Source organism: Opisthorchis viverrini, assembly GCF_000715545.1.
Source record: "Opisthorchis viverrini unplaced genomic scaffold opera_v5_174, whole genome shotgun sequence".
Classification (NCBI taxonomy): Eukaryota; Metazoa; Platyhelminthes; class Trematoda; order Opisthorchiida; family Opisthorchiidae; genus Opisthorchis; species Opisthorchis viverrini.
The window spans coordinates 698,755-721,791 of NW_008751832.1; the positions used below are offsets into that span (position 1 = coordinate 698,755).

Below are 23,037 nucleotides of genomic sequence, written 5' to 3' on the forward strand. Positions count from 1 at the left end.
AGTACATTACAAGTAATAATTCCCTGTTATTCCCGTCAGAGGATTGTTTGAAAAGACTGTTTTCACGCCACTTTCTCGAGTGCACGTAAATTTGTTTCCTGTGTGTTCTCATTGAATTAACTGGTTCATTTTTTCTACCTGGGCGCGAACCGCCCCAAGGGCCTTGGAAACTGTAATCATTTATGGCATGGCATCATCCCCAAGACAACGGGATCGAGGAACTTGATAACACGCAAGGTAACTCAGTGGACTTGGTGAATTGTGCGAGACCAAACTGAAACACTGCACGGACTAATAGTAACTGGGTTCCGCTGGACAATTCACACAAATAAACAGTTTCAGCTTTTCAGGTGCAAGGTAGTCAGGGGTTGGTAGGATTTCAGGCTTGGAGGACTAGTAGGCAGGGGGATGCTAGTCACGATGTTGCTTACGACAGATAATAATCTCCAAGTCTGAGATGAGGGCGGCCCAGACAAACATCTGGACGTGTGGTTTTGACAGTAGGAACAGGACGGGCGTGCGTCCGTTTTGCGACATGACGAAAGCTGACATGACATGGTGAAAGTGCTCGTATCAGAGTCGAACCTGAGTGACGTATCGCAGATTAGTATGGCGATCGTCTTGACAATACCTTTGCTAGAAATTTAGTGGAATAACGTTTATCTGTAGCGACTAGTATCCCCAAGGGATTGTCCAACTCAACAGAGATTATAATGTGGCTTTTGGAGTTTCCACTAACGATTTAGCACCCGGTGATTAGGTATGTTACGGAGGCTTACTATCCCCTTTGTGAGGTGCATACGTTGTTTTCTGATCCCAAGCATTTCACAGCCAGTTCGGTGAGAGGTGAATTTCAGGTCTGGGCGCATTCACTCTGTGAGCTGTGCTGGTAACTTTCGGACTGGTCAATCATAACTGCTTGTATTCAAATTTCGTGGCACCTACCCTGGGACAGGTTCCTGTGATTCAGCGGACAACTCAAAAATGTGATATGGAAAGGCTCACTGGAGGTGTGGTATACCGTTAAAACAATTAACGGAGCCCTCGTCTCATTGGTCAAAACGGCTATGTGCGGGCACCTCACTGATCGACCGTATACGCCCAATCAACGAACGCTGTGGTACCCACAGCTTTTCTTTACTTCCGATCAACTGTCGTTAGCTCACAATTCACAATTCATTTTTGTGAGCATTTTTACTTGTAACGCAGAAAGTGTCTGTTTTCCGATTCGATTCATATCGCAAACAAACGATTGTGTTACGCAGTGGATGCACCTAGTGTGGTTTGTCGAGTCCCGTCCAGTCACTCGAAGGCCGCCCGTGAACACATCTCGCGAAAACCCTAGAAATCCGCTTCACTTTATCAAGTTATTCTCAATTTAGCACTTAAAATTAAGGAGAAAGCTAAACGAAAGGGTACTGCTTGAAAAGTAGAATCAGTTACGCACATGTTGTACTTCCTCTATTCGTCAACCCACCGGGTAGCAGCACCCTCAGAACAGGTCAAATGATCAACCGCAGGTGGCATCTTACTCGTCTTTAATAAATATGAATGAATATGAATTAATAAATATGATTCTTCCAATGGCCTGGCCTACCACACTTGTAGCACCGGCTCATTCGAGCGCACCTCCGCGATCCCGTCTTTATGGCTCCAAGCTGTTCCGCGAGTTAGTCCACTCTGATCCACTGGTGACCATCCCTGTTCTCCTGCGAATGCAATGTGGCCAGTGGTGCATCGGCTCGTGCCAGATGCACCAGATCCTCCACACCCAACTGGCCAGTTGCTCTTGCTAACCGTAATTGAACACCAAGCGCCGGTTGCATTCCTCCGATGAACTGGTCAGACAGCAACTGGTGGCGCGACACTGTCCAGTCCCAGCAAAGCCCGATCCAATGGATGCTGCAGGCTGGCGAAGAACACGGTCGGGTCACATCCAGGTGCCATCCTGGCCGTTTTGAACCGCCTCATAGCCGCCTGGCGATCGACCGGCGTATCGAACCCCTCAACGAAGACCTTGTTCCTTTTATTCTTCTGAAATAACGTCACAATTGTGTGTCCTGACAGTCTTCCAGTATTCGAATTCATAGGTTGTTCTTCTCAACGACTGTGATTTTCTCCAGGAAATGCATATTTAGGCGTCCACCGGCACCACATACCACTTTGGTGAGAAAAACATCTTTGAATTCCCTGTCAGAATTGTGTAGAGTCACTAAGTTATATGGGTCTAGCGAATATACACTCATCTGCAAACTAATTTGGTTCTTTCGAGAGACTCACCTGGAACCCAGCTGAATCTATCGTTTATGATATTCTCAGGCAACTGAATGTGCTGCACCAGGCCGCCTCACGTTTCAGTCGCTACGATATTTGAAATATCGCGATACATGTATATTTGTAATGTACTACTCACTCGCTAATTTCGTGCAATTTGATTTCAAGTAGAACATAAGGTTGACGGAAACCCGGGGACTGCGCCTACCTAATGAGCCCCAAGAAGGGCGAAACCGGTCGTGGGTTGTCGATGGATTTTCAGCAACCTTACGAGTAGTACATTACAAATATACTATTATATGGGTCTACTTATTTGCTGAGTTCACGTAGAAGATGGGAAATTCAAATACTAGTTACTTTCAAAGGAACATATAAGAACAATAAACTTTGACCGTCATTATTTATTGCTGCGATTCCAAAGTCTCCAATATTTTCCTGAGGGAACAAAACAGTCCATGGCCTGTTTCATAGTCCAAGGAGCAAATATTCTGTTGAAAAAAATTCTCAAACAAGAGATTCACCTAGAATTCAGTTGTGTCTCCTGTCTTAACCAGAGTCATATCACGTAGTTCCTAAGTAATCGGAGCACTGGAATAGCTTACCAAAAGAAAATTGCTAGCAGTTTTCAAGCGTATAATTCTCTTCTTTAGAAGAAGACGTCGTGGGCACAAAAATGCTAAAAGTCATAGCAAAATACCCCTGGTGAATTAGGCTTAAACTGACATCCTTCTTGAATCGATGCAGTTCAACCCATCGATGGTTCCTGTGAATAGTTGAACGAAGACGGCGAATCCAACTCCGTAACTCAATAAGTGTCCTTTGATATCCGGATCGGCAGTCTCTCAGCCTTATGTCGTTCGGCGCTGCAGTATAGATCTTCATACTGTTTGAGTGCCTTGATAACGACTGCTTTCCTCTGCCTACGTCTATCACGAACCCCCTCAGCCAAAAGGCTGCTGGTGTTCCAGGCTTATAGTTTGAGTTTTCAAGTAATTGTCTATTAGCTCCAAGGATTTGTTCCTCTCCAGATAACAAGGTTGCGAATCTGCAGTTGTTCAGAGCGCTACATCTTGATTTTTTACTTCTCGGTCTGATACGCAAGATCGATGATATGAGGGTCTCCCTTAGAAAATTTGTTTGTGGCCAACGACCCGTCTGACGCATTTAATTGTCAAAGGCTGGGCGAGTCTTAAAGAGGTAGGGCGTCGAACGTGAATGTCCTACCTAAATAGTGTCACGCAAGAAAGCACCTTCTAAGCCACACTAGGCTCTCGTTTTTTGGAGTATTTCGAACAATCCAGAGATTGGTGAAATACACNCCAGAGATTGGTGAAATACACCCATTTGCAAACAAACTTGGTTTTGCGAGAGACTCACCTAGAACCCAGCTGAATCTCTCGTTCAGTTGCCTGGAAATATCACAAACGAGATATTCAGCTGGGTTCCAAGTGCGTCCCCCGCAAAACCAAACTTGTTTTCAAATAATTGTACCTCGCTAATTTCATGCTATTTGGTTTCAGGTGAAACATAAGGTTGGCGGAAACTCGGGGACCATCCTGCCTTGTGAGCCCCCAAGAAGGGCAAAACCGGTCGTGGGCTGTCGAAGAGTTTTCAGCAACCTTATGAGTAGTGCATTACTTGCATACACTTTAGATTGGATTTGTGGGTATCAGGGTCGATCTTTTATCACCCTCTCTTCCCAGGTGGAGGAAAATCAACGCTAATCCTTCGGAGGAAAGGCCTTATCCTCCTCACACTCCCGTCGCAACACCCGGTACGATTTTATTCTCAGACCGCATCAAGGCTGAACTTCCCCATGGTGTTTAAGATCAGAGCAAAGAGCCCAGTGTGTAACTTCAGGCTTGACATCCACGATAAAGTGAAAACTTGAAGTCAGGTTGTCCCATCTGGTGAAACCTTAGTGAAAATTTTTCATCCTTCTTCCTCGTGGGTCAGAAACAACAAAAATTGCATATTCCTCAAAAGTTACCTCAGGTGCAGTTTAGTACTAGGACACATGGGACACATGGTTAGTGCCTGCTGATTGTCGTTTTGAAAAAGTAATGATATTTGCATTCGATAAAATTTGTCGTCCCTCATTCGCTGGAATAATGATACCTTCACACCCATCACACGCAACACTGCCTTCACTAGTATTTGAAAGTCGTTCCATCATTTACGCTGGATGAACTTTGTCTCTTTTCAAGAGCTAGGAGCCAAATCAGGTGGAAACGTCTTTGTTCTGCTCATCAGAGAATATAACAGTCAGTTTCCTTTGCGTCTGGATGAAAAGAACACGCAAAATTCTCGCACACATTTCGTTTGCCCTGCTCGAGTTCTTAGTGTTTTTTTCCCTACGCGCACATTTCTTGCCCAGCGAGTGTCACTAAAAGGACTGACGCTCATTTACTGTGGAGCCAACAAGCAATGGGGAAACCACTAATGGAGACACGTCCTCTTCCAAGATAAACGTAGAAGCAGGTAATCGTCTTTTTAACATTTTTACCATGGTTTCCTGTAGCTTTATTAATGGAAAAACAAATAAATTATTTTGATCAATTTTCTACTTGGAAGTAGATACCCCAGGTCAGCGAAGTCCTCATCCCATTCAAACTCTCTGACTTTTCAAAGTTTTGGTTAAGTTAATCACCGCAAAAAAAACTGGCTGAGGTAATCGTGCTTCTGTGTCAAAAATCAAAAAGCAAGAGGAATAATGAGCATAGGTGATTCGCTCGTGTAACACAGTGAAGGAAGGTAGACTGTCAGTAGTAGTGTTGTTTTTAGGTGGCACCCTCGATAATCTCGCCTAAACACTGCCACCCTCCACGAAATACACCCATCTGCACACCAACTAGGTTTTAACGCGAGATTCAACTGAATCTGAGCGAAATCTCATCTGTGATAATCTTCTTCGTCCGGGATTCAGTTGAGTCTACTGGTAAGACCACAATGGTGCTCAAATGAGTGTATTCCACACAACGCGTTCAATTTGGTTGCCGACAGAACCTAAAACTGTCGGAAGCTCGGGGACTGTGTCCACCTCAGAAGCCCCAAGAAGGGCGATACCGGTGGTAGGCTCTTGAAGGGTGTTCAGCAAACTCATGAGTAGTTTCTTTGAGACCTAAAACTGTCGGAAGCTCGGGGACTGTGTCCACCTCAGAAGCCCCAAGAAGGGCGATACCGGTGGTAGGCTCTTGAAGGGTGTTCAGCAAACTCATGAGTAGTTTCTTTGAGGAAAATACACTGCGATATCTCTAATATCGCGCCAACTGCTGTTTCTGTTTTGACGTTATTATTCTAGTTAGCCCATAACAAAGGGAGAGCGTACTTGACCCGAGTTTCCTTGTTAGTAGAGCTCTTCGGTCATACAACTACATGACATTTCGAGAAGTGTTGGGTATACCGCGCAAGTCACTCTAGGGTGAACATGCTGGTCTGTTCAGACGTGTTTAGCTGTGTGAAGTATGCGCTGGTGAGGTGGTGACAACCCATTCATCTCACATTTTATATGATCAGACTTCGCATACCGGTACGACCATGATTATGAACTTTTTGGTACTACCAAACGTACCCCTCTAATCTGTAATGATCCCCGCCCTTTGGTTTGGACCAGTAGTTCTCAGCTTATCAATCCTCCTCGGTTCCCAAGTACTCACTGAACCATAGCATCTCATCCATCGAATGAACATAAAACCAGCCGGCTGTACAATATCGTGCAGTGTTATTCACAGTGTGCTATTCGGGAGGGATGTTACTTCACTTGATAGTGTAAAATAATGCTACCAAACATACACGTTGTTTTGTGAAAGCCTTACGAAGTTGAAACACCTCCAGGAGGTGCATGATAACACATTCAAGTCTCATTTACCGTCATTTTTTCGAGAAAATAAAAGACGATCTTATCTTATTACTTTCTTAACACACTACACACAGCTAGCTGTGATCGATGGATCACGCCACTCGTAAGTCTTCGATAGTCCATAAGCAGCCTTGTCCTTCTTGGGGCACGTAGGGTAGCCTTAGTAGCCTAGGTGCCGTCAATCTCAGCTGGTTGGTACATTGGTATTGTTATCAGGCACATTGCCTCCATTATTAATATATCAAGGCCAGTACGCTTCGTACCCTCTCGCCGTCACAAATGAGCATTGGCTAGGAGAGGGTCGTGGATGTACACACCAGGAAAGGCGAAAAGAGGAACAATATATTCCCTTCAGGAGTGGACGGACTTGGACTAGTCCGGTTTGATTGAACACGCTCAGTTAGTAGGATTTACCGATCCGTTGCTTCAGAGACGTATGTAATGAGATATTGGCTATTTCCATAAAGTAAACTACTCACAAGGTTGCTGAAAATTCCTCGACAGCCCACGACCGGTTTCGCCCTTCTTGGGGATCATCAGGTAGGCGCAGTCCCCGAATTTCCGTCAACCTTATGATCTACTTGAACCCAAATTGCACTGTTCTCGAGAAATACACTCATTTGAAAATCAATTTGGTTTTCACGGGAGACTCAATTGAATCTCTCGTGGAAACGAAATTGATTTGCAAATGAGTGTACTTCTCGAGATAATGACTACTTGTGTGTGGCGCACATGCCCAGTGGCTTGTCTATTTTGACGAACGGAACAGCTGATTGAGGAGAAATAACCATGTTCGTAAACACACTGCTTTCGACTCCTTCTGTCCAATTCAGATTTATCGCCAAAACAGATCCCCCATGGTCCCTCAACGACATTTCCCCTCAAAGAATATTAGAAACTGTGTCGGAATAGAATGAGGACTATCCAAAATGTATACTCAAATGTCTCAGCCGTAGGTCAACAACTTTTCGGGGCGGATTCACGATTTTTCCTCATTCCGTTTACCCGGCGAAGCTTGACTAGCTTCTTGAAGTTCATGACTAGGCCGAGCAACCTGACCCATCAGAACTAAAGCATTATCAAATGGCCTGGGTCCTACACAGAGGGCGACGAATAACTCAGGCTTTCGTAGCGAATATTGCTTGACGGTTCATTATCAAGTTTCTTGCATACTGCACCACCACAGACGATCAGACAGTTACATAAGACCCACACAACCCCGCACTGACGATGTCACCTCGATTGGTGATGAATGTTTGCAATCCAACTGCAAACTCGCAGTCTACGTGAGCCACATATTCCACTGGAGCTACTGTTTTCTAACGTACAAACAAAGCTTGGATTAATATTGTGAGTCAAGTGCTGAGTTTTTTGAGCCGGTTTGCCTTTTCTGTTATGCTTAAGACAACGCTGAGGAACTGGTGTTTCACACCATTGTCGGAAATTAGTTGAGTAAAAAAGATTCGTGAACTGGTGACCTAGCTGGGATTAACTTGAATTCTCCGTTAAAACCAAGTAGAACTCTCTGTCTTTGCATCTCGCAAATGCTTACAGTATGGTACTCAAGTAGAATTGGAGTTGATGAAAACTGTGAAACTACGTCTATCGGATGGACTGCAAGAAAGATGAGACCGGTAATTGGCTATCGGAGAGTTTTCCTGAAATCAAGACGGACTAATTGGCTTCTGTCGAAGATTGAACATCTGACAAGGGAGTGGGGTGAATGTGGGAAGGAAATAGAGGATAAGGAAGTAACATGTGTTTCAGAGAGGTTTGGTAAACAATCGGTGGGTTTACCAAACCTCTCTGAAACGACGACTTCCTAATCGGTCCCAAATATTTTCCAGTTGGAAGTAACTTGTGGTTTTGGCATGCGTCGAATGACCGATGTTATATTATAGAACAAGGTCTATTCTTCTGCCTATGCGAGGGGTCTTGAAAGTGCACCAATCGCAAAGAGTTCCTTAGATATCGGGAGAGATGGGGTGCGTAAGATGTTGTCTCGTGTTTAGACGCCTTCAGATGAAAGGCATAACAAAGGTCGTGGAAATCAACTCGAAATAACCTTGAGACTCACAAATGAGATGAGTGAGGAAAGCGCGACCGATATTGATCAATAAATTTCATCTTCCTCAGTGCTTATGGTTCTCTGTTTTATTTGTAACTTGATGTTTTACCCGTGTGAAGAAAACCCGTCTGGTAAGGCACTTAACAAACGAAGTGCTAGACTGCCTCATCTGTCACAATACCTTGTAAAAAAAGAATGAGGCTGTTAGGAGTTGCCGTACAATGCAAAGCACACTTCCTTTTCAATTTGGCGGTACGCGAAGACATTTCCCGTACCCCCTTCATTGAACACTACACATCGAAATTGGGCAACAGATGTCGTTGTCGTCAATGTTGCTGCTGTTCACGTCTGAAACCCGTAATGAATTGCCGCCACTTTGCCGGGCTCCCGTCGTCCATTTATGCTTCGTTTAATTACCAACTGGCTCAGAGTTTTTCACGCAGGCTCCCTTCTGTCGAACTAAAACTCTGCTACAACCACGTGCGTTCTTGTGTGTTCGCGCGCTCGTTCACGTATGCACATAATGAGTGAGCGAGCGAGCAAGTCGAGTGTGATGGATGGAACAAAAGATACAGTGTTCAACGACCCCAAGTTATAGTGATGAGTGGCGCAGAGTTGTTGACTACAATTTTCTCTCAGGCTGTTTCCCCACTATAGCTTGCCTCTGGTGAGAACCAAGCCATGGTATATGGACCATTTTAATGGACGAATCAGGATTAGATTATTGACAGTAGACCAGAAGAATGCCGGTGGACCACATAAATTTTCTTCAGCTCCTAGGTGAGCCTACTGATTGGCTTGAGGCTACATTCCTGGAAATTTTACATTTTGGCTCGATTGAGGGGGAAAATGTGCCTTACAATCTTCAACGAGGATCAAATAGCGGGATCCAAAAGCGCTGAGGGGAGAGAAAAATTTACAAAGGCGTGTGCATAAATTATAGTTGTTTTTCTGCCCAAGTTTTATGAAAGGGGGCTCGTAGCTAAAATGTGATAATTTTCTGATAAAATTAACTGTCATCCTCATCATCATCGACAACATGGCATCAATGTTCAACACCAATGCTTCACTGCCGTGAAAAAATTAACTGTAAGCAGTTTGTCTCAGATGCAGCTGGAATAAACGAAGTGAATAGAAGGGGAAAGCAGGCACCTGACGGGCCACGTCCTCTTCATGGTCGCTTGTTTTGTTGGTTACCATAGGATACTGCGTGTTGGAGGAAATCCAAGAGATTCTGCTCTAACTGTGCGTAGAAACTCACATAGTGGTAAGTTCAAAGTGCATTGTGTACCTTTTGGGGGACCGAACTTTGATATATTTGACATCACCGACCTTGTCGCTCCGGATGGCGTGCATGGTGTCTCTATAATCTACGGTTAGAAATGTCACATCACAAATGTGTCTCTTTAAGACAAGATGCCTCAGGGGTGGAGCGTGCAAAGGACCAGCTTTTTCACCATATTCCGTTTTACTTCCAGTTCAGGTATAAACTTTCGATACTCATGTAATCCTCGATGATAACCATATAAAAGCTGCAAGCAAACACGTGGTCGCTCACATTTAGTTGAGTTTACAGATAAAATTGCTGGATCAGTCTAATTTACTAAGCTAAGTGATTCGCTGTTTGTTTTCAGACTGCGACAGCTTGTCGCACTCTGGATGTCAAAACCTACCATAGAGAAAATGCGTCTTTAGTTTGTTAACCTCAGATCGCCCTAAGCTTAACAACTCTGAAAGAGGCAGTGTTGCAGAAGAAATGGTTTTGGTTTCCACTTTTTCATACAGGAAGAAATTTGTCGTTCGTGCTTGTACACGGCTCACAGCCACGAATCGTGAACCACTGGGTGAACCTCCAGTGGCTGGAGGTGAAATGGCTCTGAGAACAGTGTGTGAGCTAGTCCATATGAGATAGCTTTGTTGCGACAGAAATATTTGTGACAGGGATCTTTGTCCTAAAGTAGGAAGGCTGCTTGAATGCCAAAAGTCCGATGACGGTTTTCACGAGATCTCTCTAATTATTCTGTATCAGTGAGAACAATGTGTGGTTCATTACGATTATTCTGAACGACGTAGATTGCAGTAGTGGACATTACATGGTATGATTGTGGGTAATTAGTTATAAGTCGGTGTAACTCATCTGGTCCACCAGTCGCTCACAAGCAACTCACTTTTAGATTTTACCCTAACAGCCGGATTCATTCACTTGGCTAATGTGGGTTTGCACATGAAATCAGGGTAACAGAAGGTTAAACTATGACCCGTGGCCAATATGTCGCTTATTTTGTTAACAGTTTTGACCACTGCCACCGTGACGGTCACTATGTGCTGTTGTCAGATTATCACAGGGTAACTATCTTGGTAGCACTCCTGAAAATGCATCACCACACAGTTACAGTTTTGACTATCATACAACATTTGTGCGGGCTATGGTTACTGCCCGCTTTGGTAGGGGTTAATAATCAAACCAAAGTGAGTAACCACTCAACCAGCACCTTTACGTTGCTTTTAGAGCCCAGCTAAACTTGAAAGACCTTTGCAATGGAATGGATGGTAGTTGCGCTATTGGACTGAATACCCAGATCAGGCATCTCCGCTTGCTTCATTCCAGTAAATAAATAATTACTTTCCTGACAGTTACACATTAAAAAAATCTTTGGATAATGCGACGCACACGTCGTTAACAACCACTTCGAACCACATGCCTTTTCTTGCTCCGTTACTGCCTGACAGAAAACTCCAAAATTCTTTGTAACGGTGCCGTTTTTATGCCTATACATATTCCAATACATCACTGGTCCAGCCCTACTACATCCGTCTGAGTGACAGCATAATTCGTAATGTCTTTCAGCATTGGCCATGTATAGATCTAAACAACAAAGGCCATAGAACAATTTTTTTATCCTTAAAAATCGAGCAAGGCTTGGGAATCCGCGGAGTGCGTCGAGTCGGAAGTCATCTCTACTTCAAACAGGATATGCAAGTGAGTGTAGTAAGTGATTGTGGGACTTTTTGGTAAAAAACATCCAAACCACCAAGCAAATCAGCTTGAGACTAATCCTATAAAATCGACCTAACACCCTCCAGTTAGTCACAAAAGAGTAATAGGTTGCGTGTTTGAGAACTACTTACACTCCGACTATCCAAGCCATTCGTCCCAGTTGTTGACATATGAATTCCTAATAACACGTGATTAGTCCGATTCGATCAGTTTCGCACTCCACTTCAGGTGACAATGTCTCATCAAATCAACTGTCACGAATTTGGGTGGCTTGGGAATAAGAATGGTCCGATGTAACATCCCATCGAAATCTCTGATTCTTTATATCGAATAGTTGCACAGCGCTAACGGCTACATTTGAGACTGGCCAATTCATCAAGAAACGAGCTCCAACCAGTGAGCCCCAAAAATACTTCAGCGAATAGGCTGAAGTCTGTGCCTTCGAACAATGGGGAGGGGGTTTGTGTCTACCAACATGACGCAATGACTCCCAAGTTAGAATTATATTGTCTGTATAAACCAATAATGCCATTCAGTCGATCAGTTACAAACTCTGCGACCGGTTAGAGTGTTATTGTGAAGTGTCTCTGAGGCCCAGACAGTTACGGTGAGAGGACGCCATTTTAACTAAAAGTATGAATATTTTAAGGTACGTAAAGGGGGACTGAAATTTTCTCCATGTTACGAGTACCCTGTGCTAAATGGACAACGCGAAACTTGCCACGATATACTCAGAAGCCAGTGTTCTCTGAATAGAATGATAATTTTATGTCTATCTGTGCGAGTACAATATCAAACGTTTTGGAGGACAAGCTTTGTAATAACCCATCTCAAGTGTACCCTACTGGAGAAATCACATGAAATCGAGATCAATGTGTGTATTCCGTCAGTGAGCTTCCCACAACCCTGCTTTTTTTATACGCTGCCTCTTCCTCTTATTCCCAAATCTTGCGCACGAGAGACTTCTCTGCAAAATCCATTTTTCTTGTATAAGCGGTTATCCAGGTAAAATATTCAGAATGGATGAAAACCCCTGTACTAAAAAAAACCAGCCCTAAAGTGTCTGAACAGCCCCGAAGTGATCAACAGGCGTACACTCAGTCAAACTTGAATGGATGAGATCAATCTAGCTAGCGAAAAAGTCATTGCAAGCTTGTCCCTCGCAACAGCGTTTACTGTGTCGCTAGTGCTGTGGCCAACATTAGTTGGCCCCATTGGATTTATCGGAAACTGTTGACGTAGAGCGATCTGCAATCTTAATGCTGCATTGGTTTGACTTGCGGTATAAGCCTCCAGAACCCCTTTCGAACGAACTCACAGGTAGAAATAGTCACTAGATCCGAAGCCCAAAGTCGTTTCTGCTGTAGCGATTGGCTGAGTGGTACAGATTATATGGTGTAACCTTTCTCACCGCTGTTTGGACGAGGAATGGCGTTTCATTACCCTCTTGACTCTGGGATTTTAATCCAGCCGGATGGTTGACCATTTCAAACATTCCACCCGTAATCAACTGATCAGGAGACTAGTAAAGAAATTCCTAACTTTGGAGGATAAAACTGAAATGACCAGACTGTTCCAGAAGAGGCGAGATCCCGGTAGGGTACAACTGAACTTGGGTGTTAGTTATTACCAAGCTTGACATGATGAAGCGTTCCAGCATGATTTGGGTAAAGTTAGTTGAGTAACGGATGAAAGCCGTAGGGTGGTGCAAGTGATTGGGACGCTAGCGCAAAACGAACCAGAATGGGGATGGACAAACAACAAGGAAAACATTAAATGACCATACACTCTCTAACAAGGCACCAGCGTGACTGAGAAGTCTCCAAACTAAAAAGTCGCAAAATTGCCAGCTGAAGTCATCCTCTGACGACTGGTTCAATAGGGTCGCAGAAAGTGTGTACAGAAGCGAGTCTGTTCAGCTGTGAAGATAACGAATTACTGCACTGATGAGTGTAACCAAAATAGGGGAAGAAGTTTGCTGTTACTCTTTGAACTCAATAGAACTCGCATCCCCTTCAACGAACAATCCAAGATATTAAATGTTTTTTTCAAATCTGATATTGGTTTAGGTTATCATCTTGGTTACAATTAACTGGGCTACCACAACGTGGATCAAAGTCATACCCAAAGAAATCCTTATAGTTACTCACTAAATGACCAGAAGAAATGATGCATGTAGATGGGATGACTGAATAAACCGCAAGTTGTCTGTGCGTCCCACTACCGCCGTACACCAAGAAAGCTGTTTGAAGAATTGCTGTCAGTTGCATCCAATCCAGAAAACGGAGAGAACGATAAGTGTCCTGGTTGGGGGCTTCAGGCACTCTCATTCTAACGGGGCGTGACGAATGTTTGACGTGGCACTTCCCTTTGGTACGGGAACTGGCTGAATTCCATAATTTTAAAAGGAAACAAGAAACAAACATCCCACAACCAATAATTTGCCCGAAATCTTACTCATGTGAATACTTTCTCATTGGCGCGGTGAGCTTCCCAGCATTGGTTGTGCATAAAACATCACATATTCGAGTGCTACTTTATTTATTTTAGGTAGTAGAAAATGCTGATCGTGATGCCGAATAAGACATGCTTCCCCACTGAATAAATTAGATTCATTGAGACAGTTAATATAAGTCCGCATATCTACGCTAACATACTGGAACATGTTTGGACGACTGATCCAAAAAGATGGATGACAGCAATGTAAAATAAAGTACCATAATCATATCAAATCAAACTTGGCATCTTACAACGATTGTGGGATTAAGGATATATAATCTAATTTCCTGAGAACGGGTTACTTCGGTACACATGAGAGAACAAGGGGGTGCCATTTTGTTGTGTTCTTATGTAGTCATCAAACCTATGGGACTATCGGAGACAGTGCAATCTGTAGTGCATAAAATGGTGTCATCGAAGAGAGTCCGAAATTTCAACACGATTTCATTTTTAGTTAGGCAAAATAGGGAGGCATTGTTGTTGGCTAGCACGGGTTGGCACAGGCTACTTTTGAGTACAGAACCATTATTTCTTGGATAAATTCAGGTAGTTCAAGCTATAAGTAACACATTTAGTCTGCAAAGATCAAGATCTATAACTAGAATTCAAGTGGGCTAGAAAAAAGACTAGATCTATGTTCGCAACGCGCAGTTTTTGCCAGGCGACTTGTACGAGTACACGAGTTGATCCATATTTCACATGCACCATAGCAAAAGCAATCGTTTTTCAAAAATACAGCACCAATAATAATTCGGAAATTCAACTAACCCTTATTGCTCTGTTATTGAAGCACTCGAAAAGAGTATTGTCTTTTTCTGAAGAAAACAAATCCCTCAGGCTGTCCTGAAAGAATAGCGTTTCCTGGTATTAGCGAAATACACTCTTTTGAAAACAATTTCAAATCCCTCAGGCTGTCCTGAAAGAATAGCGTTTCCTGGTATTAGCGAAATACACTCATTTGCAAAACAATTTGGTTTTCCGGAAAACTCACCTGGAATCCACTTGAATCCCTCGTTAATGATCTTTTCAAGCAATTGAACGTGCTGCACCAGGTCGCCTCATGTTTCGGTTCGTGCGATATTCGAGATATCGCGATACATGTGTAGACTTAATACGCTACTCATAAGGTTACTGGAAACTCTTCGACAGCCCCCTGACCGATTTCGCCCTTCTTGGGACTCATCAGGTAAGCACATTCCTCCAGTTTCTGTCAACCTCATATTCTAATTGAACATAAATTGTACGAAATTAGCGAACTATACGCATTTTTAAACAAACTTGGTTTTGCGAAAGACTGGAACCCCAGTTGACTAAAATGTAACCCCCGGCTTCAGTTTGTTATGTGCCCTCAGTGTAGACTAAGTCCATTCAGCCCTTTACTTTGAACGCATGAGAGCACTTTGTAGGTTAAGGCAGATTAGGAGAGATTTCATAATTTCCCTCACAATCGAAGGTACTCAACAAAGTCCCCTGTTCTTCATATCTGTTTTTGTTCCACCGTTCATCCTTGACGTTGTGATGGAGCAGGAAAGATCTTCCACACAGGTGTAGATCGAAAAAGTGCTTCTTTTTAGTTAGGAGCTCTCATCAAAGAATCAATTCCGTAGGGTATCCTCTAGTGGCCGAGCACTTCACCTCTATACCAGCGCGGTTGTTCAATTCTTATGCTGAGGGCTTCTTCAGTGGACAGAATTGTGTTCCGATAAACCTCGGTGATTTTTCTGGTACTCTGTAGATAGTTGTGAACACGGATGTAGCTGTTTCGTGCCCATTACGTGAGCTAAAGTAAGTGGTACTACTACACTGTTGTCCATTCTAAAGACTAGTTTGGAGGTGCATATACATTCGCTCGACCACATATCTAGTTGACTGACTGCAGAAGCAGGCAACCTAACGCCCTCACGTTAGTTTCGGCCTTTCGGAAGAGTCTCTATGAGGTTGAACTTACCAACAGCGTGAAGGTAGAGTGGGGAAACGGCTCATAAAGCGGCTAGTTGTGGGTGATGTCGCGGTCACACTGCAGTGCGTGATCGGTCGTTCATTCTGACCAAAATAAGGAATTTTGGATGGGATATTTAGAGAGCGAAAGTTTGAAGGGCGGAAAAGTCTTAAGAGGAATGTGTATTTAGAAGGCTTGAATCAGCGGATCATGACAAAATAAACGCAACACAATTAAAAAAATGAAGTAGTCTGGGAGGGATCACAGGTGGGTTGGAAATAAGTCTATTTCGATGTTACATCTGGCCCATTATTTTCATTATTCTGTTTGGAACGCTGAGCATTTCTGGTTCTTTCGTTGTGGTTGGCTCGTATCTATTGTTCTTTTCATGCCTTATTTCTTACTTTCACTCGTCAAAGTGCATTGCATTCTGATCTGTCTAAGTTAGTGCCTTGGCCTTATTTAGACTGGTTTTACAATTGTGTGACCGCAGCATGATTCGCTTTCGGTCACTAGCTAAGTGGGATGGTTTTGTATTTCTGTACCCCCGCTGTACTTCCCGCTGCAATGTCACGCGAGTTACTGCTACAGTAAACCAGACAGTAGTTACCACGGTCGACAGTGTCCCTACAATAAGTTGAATTTAAACATCAACATGACGCAGGTGTGTGGGTGTTGTAGAGAGGTAACATATTTGATATTTTCGGTTAGTATATATTGTTGGTCCTAATGAGCTAGGAACAGGGTTCTCCCAGGACCATTCATGGATTGTTTAAATCACAAATTCTCTAGGAACGTCGACAAACATCTGATCATTTGGGATAATAGTTTCACGACGGAATCAACACTTATGAAATAACTCGAGGCTTGCTGGTCGTGGATCACTAGAACTTCACACCATATAAATTGGTATTACGAAAAGCTAACATCACCGTCTTCCTGGAGCAAACTTCTCCATTGTTGATAATTTGGTGACTGCCATCTAGCAAGGCAGTGTGAAAAAACTCAGGCAGGTGGGCGATTTCATCCTTGCTGCACCTTATCAATCAGGTGTAGAAGTTCGGAGACGGGACTGCATGACTAACTTTGCAGGCTGTTACCTATAGCCCACACATCTGTTGAGATAAGCTAATTTGATCCGGTGTCGAACTCTTCGTCTAACCAGCTGTTGATTAACTCCGACAATCGTTTGACTACTGGTCAATAGTAAGAAATTTTCGTCTGGTTTATGTTTTGGCTTGGATTTGCGATTTGATCGGATGTTTAGTATAAAAGCACTGGTCAGATTCCGTAAAGCGTGACATGCTATCATGCTGTTACTTCAAACTTCCCATTCGTCCACATCCAACCACTCTTGGCACTTGTATCTGGAACGACCGTTTTGTTTACAGACTGTCTACCTGCTTATTACTTCTGTTAACTGCCTGATCCGATCTTTTGGCTAGAGCATGATCGACACTCCTATCTATATGATGTCACATAAGTTATGGAGGGAAGACGTATTTGTGATAAAGTACTCGATCAACAACATCAGCAACATCAGAGAACGAAACAAGAAATTTCCTTTTCCTGAGGTTCTCGAGGCCACAGTTTTTTCTATTCAAGGTAGCTTTGGGACGCCGCGTTGTTGGAATCAATGTGTAGGTCCAACCGCCTTGAACTGCAGTCTAAAGAGTCGATTCGTAAAACCAAGTGGAGACCTATTTGACGTTTCTAAATTGCCTTGAGAAGCTGCGTTAATCACTGCGATATTTCACCGTCCAAAATCCAATCGACAGGGATATCGAACCAACAACAATCGTCATCCTAATCACAATCATATCCAGCTTATTTACGCTTGAATAGCCACTGGAATAAACCAAAGTCACCAACCTGGACTGCGTTCTCCGACAGAGTCCGGCTCAGAGTACTACCGTACGGTTCGTTTGCGTTTTTTTTTGCGGATAGATGTCTCTTATATCCTGCGAAATTTTAAAATGGTTAGAACGGAAAGACGACCGCCATATGCTACTGTAGTGTAATGAGAAAATGACAAAAGTTGTTTAGCCTCCATTCAACATAATGACATTCACTCTCAAGCCGAACCGTCGCTAACTGATTAAATCACACAAACGTCCAATAGTAGAGATAGGTAATGACAAAACTAGAAGTTCATCGTAATTTTGACTTTTGAACTAGTTTTGGGCGGAAAATGACGGATAGGGAGTCAAGACGAGACTACCTTGTCAGAAGGATTCGCGGTCAATAATGTTAGATGACTTGACCAAAGGGCACAGTGATTAACCAAATACAACATTGGGAAGGGTGTGTGTGAGGTATGAACCCTACCAGGCGCGAAGCGTGCTTCCGATAACTCCTATGAGTTTCGAAAGGAGCGGGTGAGTTAACCTTCGCTAATGATGCTGCCACAGCATTATCATTTGAAAACCATCTTTTTTCCATAGCCATCGTGACCCAAAACTCGATAAACTCATCCCGCGAGATACTTATGTTTCAACGAATCGAAGAAGCAGGATTCTCTAGTGTTATATTTCTGTCAAATAACATGGTCGATCAATTTCTGGAGGGGAAAAGGGGCTATCCGAATCGACCGTACAGCAATAAAAGAGAATGAAATAATGGACTGAGGCCAGAACGTTATTTTTAATGAGGTTAGAACTGAAGCTAAAAAATTTTGAGTTTTTTCTTTGAAAAGTTCCTCTCGTCAGGTAATCCAGGAATGATAGATCAGGTTGTATTATACGTGGATAAGAGCCAAGCTTTGAACCGCGTGGATAGCACAGAAACGGTTTGCGAAACAAATGAATGGATCTGAAAAGATACAGACAGACAGGAGTTTTTTCAGTTCAGGGGAACTGAACTCTTTAAGGTTATGTACGGGGAGGCGTCATAACACGTAGCAGCGCTGCTTATCGCGCCATCTATACTCCGAAATCAGGTAACGACCAAAGTCACTGTTGACTAATGACTGTCGTTTGAAATAAATCCAGTCAATGTAGAAAGAGTTTTCTAATAGTCGCTCACAATAACGCTGAACAGTGAATGCATTTATGTCCTGGTTGACCAGTAGCAGTCAAGCGTTCGGGACTAAATGAGGCTCCCAGGGTTGGCATGTTTTCCCCACTAGTAAATGCATGATTGGTTTCTGTCACTTCTGTCTGCACCAGAGGCATCCTTACCGCCACAAATACTGTTACTTTGAAGGGACAACCTACAGAATTCCGTTAAGTATCCTGATTTGTTTGATCAAAAACTCTGTGTTGGTTTGTCTTAATTTTCCCTCAGTGTATCTTACCGATTTTCGTCAGTTCTGCCATCACTTTGAATACATGTTCTTATGCAAACACTATTCCCTTCAGGTGAGAATATTCGTACATCAGGTCGACAACCTACCGTAAAACTGTACCTTTTATCACTGGCTAGTATGGTGTTCTGAGTCCAGTTTTTGTGGCAGTTCATCTGAACTTGTGGATTGGTATACATCAAATTGTCAGGCGTAAGCTTTCAGCCTTTGAACTATACTTTGCTCAGATAAACCGGCATTTTTGGATCTTGGAAACGTTTAGGTTGTAAGCAAAAAGTTTCTTTGGTACAAACGGAGCGGAAGGCTATTCCTTCGGTACTCAGTGTTAAACAAAACATTCATCCGGAACTTCAGTTATACCGTGTGGAAGGCTATCGTATAACAAGCTTCAAGCAACATCATCAGAACACTGCACAATTTGTTCATTCCTTCGCGTTTCCCCAACAAGATAAGTCGAGTAGATTACACCGGTCCTGTACATTCTCCTAAGCACTGAAAATGTTGTGGGTTTTGAGCAGAATAGCGATCAAGGTGAGTAAGAAATACACTCATTTGCAAATTACACTGGAATCAAAGTGATAGTCACTCGGACTTCTTGTTTATGACAGTTATCAAATATATTTACTGCACAAAGGTCACTTCGTGCTTCATTCGGTACGATATTCGTGATAATGTGACACTCGATATGCTCGGCGTAACGCGCTAACAACAACGTCACTGAGGCTCATCGGGTGGTCGCAGAAACCCAAGATTTCATCGTAAACTGGAGATTCAGTTGAGTCCTCCCCCCTCCCCGATAAAACCATTGTTATTCTTAAATAGGCACATATCACCAAATGCGAAAAATTTTGCAACTAGATGAAACAAAGTTGACAGAAACCCTGGGAGTATGCTCAACTGACAAGTCCAACAAAGAAAGCCATTTCGATGAGTTTTCAGTAACCTTATGAGTAGCGTTTCACTGAGTACTAGAATCAAGGTGAGTAAGAAATACACTCATTTGCAAATTACACTGGAATCAAAGTGATAGTCACTCGGACTTCTTGTTTATGACAGTTATCAAATATATGTACTGCACAAAAGTCACTTCGTGCTTCATTCGGTACGATATTCGTGATAATGTGACACTCGATATGCTCGGCGTAACGCGCTAACAACAACGTCACTGAGGCTCATCGGGTGGTCGCAGAAACCCAAGATTTCATCGTAAACTGGAGATTCAGTTGAGTCCTCCCCCCTCCCCGATAAAACCATTGTTATTCTTAAATAGGCACATATCACCAAATGCGAAAAATTTTGCAACTAGATGAAACAAAGTTGACAGAAACCCTGGGAGTATGCTCAACTGACAAGTCCAACAAAGAAAGCCATTTCGATGAGTTTTCAGTAACCTTATGAGTAGCGTTTCACTTGAGTACTAGACTGATCACATATGTTCTGCACGTGACCATTCCTTTGTCAAACAGGACTCATGAGTTTAACCAGCCCCCTGTGTATCACTTGTGCCACAATTAGTTTGTTCACATTGTCCAATCGGTCTCAATGATATTCACTGTGACATAGCGAGGCTAACCGCGACTGGTTTATTCTTATTCGGTATAGCCAGTAAAGAAGTGCCAGCCGAAAAGGAGCACTAAGAGATGAAGTTTGCTGTCTTTTTGATGTTTTATGGGTGGGCGAGTGCACAAATCAGGTAAGTTGATTTTTTGAGAATAAAAACCCGAGTTGATCACAGTATCCCGCTGTACTTATCCTCCAGGGAAAATTATCGTGGTAAGCGCCGAATTTTTCAGTTGCTTGAAAAAACCACTCCCGTAAGTGAAAAACTAAGGTCTAATCTATTATTTGTTTTAGGTTACCTACACCGGTAATATTGAAATTGGAACGCCAAAGCGATCATTCAGGGTGGCTTTTGATACCGGATCCTCAATGCTATGGGTTGGGTCAACCGATATGGTTGCAGAGGGAGACACCTTTGTTCAAAGATTTGATCCAAGGGGTTCGGAAACATACCACCAAACAGGGGAGAGATTTGACCTCCAGTATGCTGCCGGAAGAGTTGCAGGGACCCTTGGATCTGACCACATCTTCGTACTTCGTTCACTTATGGTTACTGTGTAATTGCGATTTTTACAGGTTGGAGATAGGCAGATAAGTGATTTTTCGTTCGGTCTTGGCCAGTATATAATCGATGATATTCCTGGCAGTCAAATGTTTCACGGTATTGTGGGTTTATCTGCCCATACAGGAGGTCAGCTTCCCGAAACCTTTGTGGGCGCTATGTTTAGGCGGAGGTTGATTGAGGAAGAAATATTTTCCTTCTGTTTTGCCAGGTAAGTAATCTGTTCGATTATGAGGGGATTTTGTTCAAATCAAAGCGATGTCTGATGTCATGAGGGCTAAATGACACTTGTTAAGTCTTTGTGCTTCACCGGGCTTGTTCATACATGTGATCAAATTTGAATACAGTCTTGAACAGCAAATCAGCGTAATGAAAATCTTACGTGTATTCTGCAATAAATAGGAATAAGCATAGTTACGACTTAATCATGCCACAAACGAGACAACCCGCGATGTGAACTGTAGTATCACTAGATTCAACACATAATCAAATGAACTACACCACAAAATCCTCTCATTGTCCAGTGAATTCCAATCAAAAGATTTTTAATTCGTGGCTAATTTTAACGATGACTGCCATCAATGATCTAAAACTGGTGAACCGCAGTTGTGTTATTCCAACAGCCCAGAACCATTTACTGAATATTCGTAGGAGTTGTCATGTTTTGCAAGAAACATCTGAGTTTACTGATGATGTCTGCTGCAGCCCAAATGGCGGTAAGTCCTGAAGTTGCAATCGGTATGATTTTAGGCTCATGCTGCCGGGATCACTTGTGGTCCGAACAAAAGGCATCTTTTGTTCCAGTGCCGCCTGCACACTTGAGTGCCGACCGTCGCACCCTGGTTCTGCATGCAGTCCACTGGAAGCTGTCGACCATCCGGTTGGCAAGCTCAGCTTCGTCAAACCTGACTGTCTGTCTGCACTTGTTCCCAAGTGAGCATGCTGCATGATCCAGCCTGGGTTTCACATTTCTAAGACGAGCAATTAGGCTTGTTTGGTTTAACAGCACCAGTATGCTCCCGTACTGGAGCAACAGGAGGACTGTCCCCCTGTCTTTCGCGTACCCACATGACCGAGGAGAGAGAAGGATCAGCGGTGTCAAGCGCACGTGTGTGTGCGAGCGTCAGTGAGTAAAACTAATGCTTGGGATTGATAACCGGAAAACTCTGCTGAGAGCTGAGGTTTTGCAGAGGCGCAAAACGCAGTGTTCGAGGCTCAAGTTAATGCAGGCGATAGGAAGTACAGCTCAGATTTGGCTAACCGTCAACACACTAATTTGGCGACCAAAATTCTACCAGTTGCTGATTTTTCTCCACTGAATTACAAGGTTAATGTAGCGTGAATATTGAAACATGCCATGAATCTGCCCTAAGCCTCTTTGCTAGTTTTTATCAGCGCCATCAGAACCGAAGTTTTCATAGGCTTACTGCAGCCGTTCTCTCAGCAAGAATTTGCATTTTTAGAACTTCACAACTTTTATGTGTCGATGTCAGACAAACCCTGGTACCTGGTGCGTCTGCGAAAATGAGATTGCGGCTGGACCACCCAAAACAAGTCACAACGCTTGGTAAGACCAAACAGGTTATTAGTGGGGAAAGGAAGAAGACTTTCGCCGCGGAGTTATTTATTAGAAAATGCTAACTGAACAGTTACAGACTATTGGACAGGGAACCAAAATTCTCATTTGCATCTTATTAACAAAATTTATATGGTAGCAGAAATCACGTGATTTCCGCTGCCTTGTGCATTGAATATGCTGAAAATTGCACAGTCTTTGAGCTAGTAGACCTGGGATTCGGGAGAATATGTATTTTGTGAGGAGATATTTGGAGTGATAGTTTTCACGTCTGAGGGCTTAAAACGATTGGTCTAAATCTATCGTTGAATCGTACTGCGATCAAATTGCCGATTTCCGCTAGAACTGTAATTGACAGTTCTGTTTGACTTGTGTTGCTTGCAAATGCTTGCCGTTTC

The 23,037-nt window shown here is 43.2% G+C and overlaps 1 protein-coding gene across 1 annotated transcript in view; it reads right to left on the bottom strand.

Moving 5' to 3' along the window:
• Positions 1 to 1,842: 1,842 nt before the first annotated feature.
• Positions 1,843 to 23,037, bottom strand: part of T265_07556 (hypothetical protein) — a gene marked incomplete at both ends in the record, with an annotated part of 47,684 nt that continues 26,489 nt past the window's right edge. Inside the window, 3 exons of the mRNA XM_009173106.1 lie at positions 1,843 to 2,034; positions 12,611 to 12,709; positions 17,510 to 17,598. Coding sequence (XP_009171370.1) covers positions 1,843 to 2,034; positions 12,611 to 12,709; positions 17,510 to 17,598 — 380 coding nt within the window. The remainder of the gene's footprint in view (positions 2,035 to 12,610; positions 12,710 to 17,509; positions 17,599 to 23,037) is intronic.